This window comes from Mobula birostris, chromosome 4 (genome assembly GCF_030028105.1).
Source record: "Mobula birostris isolate sMobBir1 chromosome 4, sMobBir1.hap1, whole genome shotgun sequence".
NCBI lineage: Eukaryota > Metazoa > Chordata > Chondrichthyes > Myliobatiformes > Myliobatidae > Mobula > Mobula birostris.
The window spans coordinates 41,585,947-41,592,511 of record NC_092373.1 but is presented as its reverse complement, the minus strand read 5'-3'; the positions used below and the strand labels follow the sequence as shown (position 1 = coordinate 41,592,511).

Genomic DNA, 6,565 nt, shown 5'->3' with positions numbered 1-6,565 from the left:
GTGGAGTGACATTTGCAATTTTCCAGTCCTCTGGACCATGCCAGAATACATTGATTCTTGAAAGATTATTACAAATCCCTCCACAATCTCTTCAGCCATCTTCTTAGAACCTTGGGGTGCACACCATCTGTTCTAGGTGACTTATCTACCTTCAGACCTTTCAGTTTCCCAAGTACCTTCTCCCTAGTAATGCACCTTGACACATTTCAGCCTCCTGACACTCTCACACTTCTGGAATACTGTTAGCATCTTCCACAGTGAAGACTGATACAAATTATTTATTCAGTTCATCCGCCATTTCCTTGACCCCCTATTACTACTTCTCCAGCATCATTATCTAGCAGTCTGGTACTTACCTTGCCTCTCTTTTATACTTTATACATCTGTAGGAAATTTCAGTATCCTCTTTAATATTATTGGCTAGCTTACCTTTGTATTCCATCTTTTCCTTCTTTGATGTTTTTAGTTGCTTACTGTTAGTTAAAGGAGTGGATTTCGTCATCGGATTTCGATGGACAACCGAAGAAGAAAAAGAAGACTGTTAGTTTTCAAAAACTTCCCAATCCTCTACCTCCCAACTAATTTTTGCTCTATTGTATGCCCTCACTTTGCCTTTGATGTTGGCTTTGACTTCTGTTGTAAAATAATCCAAAGATGTCCTGCCTTCTTTGGTCCATGAGTTTTAATAATACAAGAATAATTACTGTGCAGCAAACTCTGATTAAAAATAAACACACAAAACTTTGTGAATTGCAATAACCTATATTGAAATCCATAATAATGTATAGTTATCTATAGTAAATTACTTTATATCAATTCAGCTTCTACCTTAATCACACATGACATTCCCAACCTTTACAGACTTTGAACTATTGCAACTTTTGTTGGTATCTGCACAGAGCTTGCCCAATATTGGAAGCTCTGGTTTAATCTCCCTCACATCAGAATATGGACCATGGAACCCTACCATTAAGGAATTTACCATTTTCAATGCGATATATTTATTAGTGCAAAAACTGCAATGGCAATTTCTATAGTCTATGAATTCTAGACATTGACAGAAGATTGGAGAATATGAATCTATTGCAAGGTCCAAGAATAAAAGTCCACAAGCTGTTTGAAGCAAACAAAGGAACTTCACTGATAGTTTATTTGGAATTCTTAATTGTTGCTATAACAAAGAAAATGATAGACAAAAGAAGACATTATTTTCTAAAGAACAGTACCGCATCATACATGTACAATTTTACAAAATAAATGAGTGCAAATAGATTTCATCAGAACATTCACAGTGGCATCTTCCATTAAACTGGGAATTTTTAAAACTTTCAGAGAGATGAAAATATTTTGGCAAAGCTTGTAATGGGAGAGGTCTGCATCCTATGCTAATCAGTGTGAAAAATCATTTGAAGTGGTTTATTCAGCAAGGTTTCTGAGATGCACAAAGCATAAGTGCCCCGTGCTAAATCCAAAGACTTTAACAAAGACTAGCATATCCTTAGCTGCAGACTCAAACACATCCAAAACAAACAGGCAATATCATCAAATATCCATGACTGAAAAGTGATTGATTAACAGTTTTCCTAATTGTAGAGACTGATCTTTTAATGTTGTTCAGTTTTTATGTTTTTCCCAGATGGTACCATACACTTCTCTTAAAGTGTTTTTCAAGCAAGAACAGAAACTAAACATGTTATTTCAGTATTCTGGAGAAGATTGAAGTATATTCAGAGAGCACATGAGGTCATGGAAACATTTTAGTACATAATCGAAGCAGATGATGTTTCTTGTGAAAATTAGAATATCTACAAACATATCCAAATAAAATGCTAGACCCAGTCAAATAACAGAACTTTTGCTTATGAGGTCTAGCAAAGCCATGACTGAAGCAAATTGCAGGAAAACAGCCATAAGCAAGAAAAAACATTGCATGGGGAGTTTTCTTTCCATAGCCAATCCATTATCATGCCAAGGGAGCATCAACAACACAAAAAAGCTACAGGCAGAGGACTGTCATCAACTAAAGTCTTCCTTACATGCAAGTATGTGATCTGAAAATGAGAGCCCTGGATACTGTAATAGTGGACCTTTCTGAATGGAGTGGTAAAGAAAAAACTGCATGTTTCATTGTTAAGAGTTTTCACAGCAAGTCACGTCAAGAGAGAGCTTACCGGTGAATTTTCTGACTTTTACAGAAAGTGAGTGCGAGTCTCACCGATCAGTATTTCAGGCTGTGAGGTGGCTTTTTTTGGAGTGGGAGGATTTCTGTATTAGTTTTATGCAGATGTTTGTTGAAACACTTGCAATTTAAACAGCATGATTATGAAAGTCAGTAATACCACAGTATTTTTGTTTGTAGACGATATCACACAGTGATAACAAAGAAATATCCTACAGCAACAGCACTGAAGCCCCGTGCAATCCAATTTACAGCAATACCTCACAAGATGCAGACACAAATACAAAAATATAAAATTTGAACCATAATGCACTTTTCCTTTACTGCATCAGTGGAAACTATTTTATCCAAAATTAGAGGATTCAACTGTGGGAATTTAAAAGATTTAGACACTTCCATGTGTTTCATTAGACCATTGAAAATTAATTATTTGTCAGATTATAGTATGTTGAATGGTAGAAAACTAGTAGGTTAAAAGCAAATACCTCTCAGGTGAAATATTTTTAAAAAGACATTGCATGTCTGTTTTTAAGAACATTCCAGCAGCTGTTTAATCTTGTATGAAGATTATAATTTGGCCATTTTAACACAAGACGTAGCCATGCCGTTGAGACTGCAGAGTGCTTTCCAGCAAGAAAAAGTAACGTAGCATGTAATTTAAAGATCCAGTACGAAAAGTTCTCAAAGCTTGAGCTACATACCGTGCTAAGAACATTTCAGCAAACAGTTCCTTTCGGCACCTCATAGCATGCAAACCTGTGAAGTGCTTGGACTTTTGCACCAAATCTCAGGCTATTACTTGTGCGAAGGGTAGTCTTTTACAAAATACAGAGCGATTGTGTGGACGCCTAAAGACCAGTATCAAAGAATGAAATGCATGCCAGGGTTACAAGGGTTTATTGATCTTCAGCATCGTCCTCTTCCAGAGATACTACACCCGAGGAAGCAACGTCTGATACCTTCCTCCGCCCTTCGTATTCCCCATCCTCCTTCTTAGAAATGCTTTTGTAGTCTTGGCATGACATATCGTCTTCTTCTGGAGTAAAACAAGATTCAGCATAAGACACAGAATAAGAGGAGTCCTCGCAGATAAGGTTCCTAAAGGCACATTCAGTGTTTCCGTTTGGGTGCAGCTGAGAAATCACATCCTGATGACCGGACATAACACCGATCTGGCCAAACAGTTTTGCAGCTAATTCGGTCGGGGTCCCCAGCTCCATTTTAAGCAAAGGATGGTCCTCCAGACTGCACAGACTTGAACAAAGGGTCTCTGGGGAGACAGTCTGGGAGGACTCACTCTCCTGTTCGCATGATGTCTGCCGCACTGTAAGTTGGCACAAATGACTGTGCAGCCTGTCTCTTGAATAATTCACTTGTGGGTGCTGTCCTGCTGGATCTGAAACAAGAACATGGTATCTCGTGAATAGAGGCACATTTACTGATTATTGGTAATTATTCCTTTTTTAAATCTTTTATTAATTATTATTGAAAATCAACAACAAAGAAAATACATTAAAATAATCAAGTCAACATATCAATATGTACAATAAAACTATCAACCAAGTTAAACAATATATCAATAATAATAAGAAAAAACAAAATGTTAAAGCTATTTTTTTTGGAAAAAAAGAAAGAAGGAAAAAGAACCCCTACTAACTAAAACAAAAAAAAACTAACAAAAAAAAAACAAAAAAAAAACATTTGGAGCACAAACCCGGAGCTATATGCCATACAAGCTTCCATAAAAGAAAGACATCAATTCGCCAACCAAATCCATTTACCCAAGAATTATTCTTAACAGCAGATTAAGATTCATTGCATTCAAGTAAAATCTAAATAGGATACACCATGCTTTTATTTAAAGCATCATCAAAACAAAAAACAAAGTACTGAATAGGATCTATAGCCATTCCTACATTCCTATTAAAGCTTCTCTTCCCACAGCCCTCCAGCTAGAAAAGGAAGATGTGGCCAAATACTGGTCTCCACATAAATTTGTGCATCAAATCAATGTACTTCGTGCTTATGCCCATTCATCTCCATGGCTTAAATCACAAAGCTGGCCAAAAGGACATTTGAAATAGCATTAGGGTGGTAAATACTCGGTATCAGGGTGTGAAGTTACTCTAAAGTGAGAGTGGTGCCATTCCCTGTGCGATCACTCAGTTGAACACGGTTCTGACAATTCATTAAGCACTCATTTTGGCAGAGCTTCAGTCTTTCAACTTCAAAGTAAATTTATTATCAATTATTTATATGTCACCATACACTACCCTGATTTTCATTTGCTTGTGGACATTCACAGTAGAAGAAAGAAATGCAATAGAATCAATGACAAACTGCATGCGAACAAAGACTGACACACTACCAATGTGCAAAAGAAAATAAACTAGCAAATACAACATAAAGTTAATAATAATTAAACCAACAAATGAATAAATAATAATGAGAACAAGTTGTAGAGCCCTTGAAAGCGAGTCTAATGGTTGTATAATCAGTTCAGTGTTGAGGTGAGTAAAGTTATCCATGCTGGTTCAGGAGTCTGATGCTTGAAGGGTAACAACAGTTTCTGAGCCTGCTGGAGTGAGAGCTAAGGCTCCAGTACCTCCTGCCCGATGGCAGCAGCCACTCCCCATGGCAACCAGACAGTATCACATACTGTAAGGAGAGGTAAAGGCCCCAAATGTTGTCATTCCCATCAGAAAGATAACACGGGACAACAAAGCTTTTGTTTCCTGAATAGTTTTGGGTGTATCTTATGAAATTTTGGCTGCTAATCATGAAAATTGCCATAAAAATTTCCTATCACACACCACTTTTTTGAAATCACCTATATTTGTTATTTCAATTCATAATTCAAGTCAGAATAACTGATTCCAAGTTGAAGGAAGGCATTTTTGTTAGTCCAGAAATCAAACAGGTCATCAATGACAGGCAATTCGAAGAACTTCTAGTGGGACTAGAGAAAATTGCATGGAAGGCATTCAAGAATGTTGTTGAAAGTTTTCTTGGCACCAGACTATATGCAGCTGGTTGACAACATGTTTCAAGCATACAAAACCATGAAGTACAACATGTCACTAAAGATTCATTTTCTGCATTCCCGTTTAGAATTCTTCCCTGCAAATCTTGGCGCTGTCAGTGACGAGGATGGTGAAAGGTTTCACCAGGACATGGCAGAAAAAAATGGTATCAGGGCAACTGGAATCCATCAATGTTGTCTGATTATTTTTGGACACATAAGCGAGAAGCCTCAGACACTGAGTACGAATGAAAGTCATCAACAAAACATTCTTAGCTTAGTTGAACTATTGCAAAGTGTCAGCACCATTATGCAATTAAATGCATTAAGTCAACAAAAGTTAATTTCTTGTTTCTCCAAATTCCTATATGATACACTAGTCTGAAATTATATTGGTGTTCAGCTTCAAGTGATCTATCAAAACAAAAAAATATTCTGAGGAAGTAACAGTTTTGAAAAAATTTATTGTCCTGTGTAAACACCCAGGTGGGTCTGAATGCCAGGGGATCTCTGAGGCTGTGCTGAGTAGAGTCTGGTGACAAGTATCTATAGTTGTCAGGTATGACAATTTATAATCAAATGGACAGGTCTGAACCATTGATAGAATAATTTGGTTCACTTTGGGCATCATGATTTTGCAGACTCCTTGCCGGAAGCATTTTCTCTATCAAGAAGTCCCTCGTATCCCAGGCAAACAATGCTTCATTCCCTCTACTCTGCTGGTAAAAGAACCTAGGCGACTGAGTTCATTTATCCTTCTGGCTGCCACCTTCTGCTTCCTGCACCTGCCACTCTTCAGGCTCTGCCTAAAGCATTAGATCTCTTTGTCAACACACACAAAAAATGCTGGTGAACGCAGCAGGCCAGGCAGCATCTATAGGAAGAGGAACAGTCGACGTTTCGGGCCGGGACCCTTCGTCAGGACTAACTGAAAAAAGAGATCTCTTTGTCATTCTTTCTCTTCCTTCAGAAGGCAGGTTATGGAGTATGCAGCGTCCCACTGAAAAGGTCTCTGTGCCTGTGTATGGTGCAGTTCACCCTCAACTACTGCAGGTACTGGAACCATTGTTTTTGAGCACCAGTGCTGCTTTCTGCAATAGGACCATAAGATATAGGATCAGAATTAGACCATCTGGCCCATCCAGTCTTCCCTTCCATTGATCATGGCTGATCCAATTTTCCTCTCAGCCCCAATCTTTAGCCTTCTTGCCTTGTCCCTTCATGCCCTGACCAATCAAGAATCTATCAACCACTGCCTTAAGTATTCATAAAGGCTTGGCCTCCACATCTGCCTGTGGCAAAGATTTCCACAGATTCACCACTCTCTTCATCTCCATTCTAAAATGACGCCCCTCTATTCTGAG

General features: G+C 38.1%; 1 protein-coding gene across 4 annotated transcripts in view; it reads right to left on the bottom strand.

Annotated features, from left to right (window-relative positions):
• Nucleotides 1-1,137: 1,137 nt before the first annotated feature.
• LOC140196296 (protein FAM131A-like) overlaps nt 1,138-6,565 on the bottom strand; it is an 82,640-nt gene continuing 77,212 nt past the window's right edge. For all 4 annotated transcript variants that reach the window (XM_072255250.1, XM_072255252.1, XM_072255251.1 and 1 more), the window contains exon 6: nt 1,138-3,575. In XM_072255250.1, the coding sequence (XP_072111351.1) occupies nt 3,076-3,575 (500 nt within the window). In that variant the 3' untranslated portion in view covers nt 1,138-3,075. The remainder of the gene's footprint in view (nt 3,576-6,565) is intronic.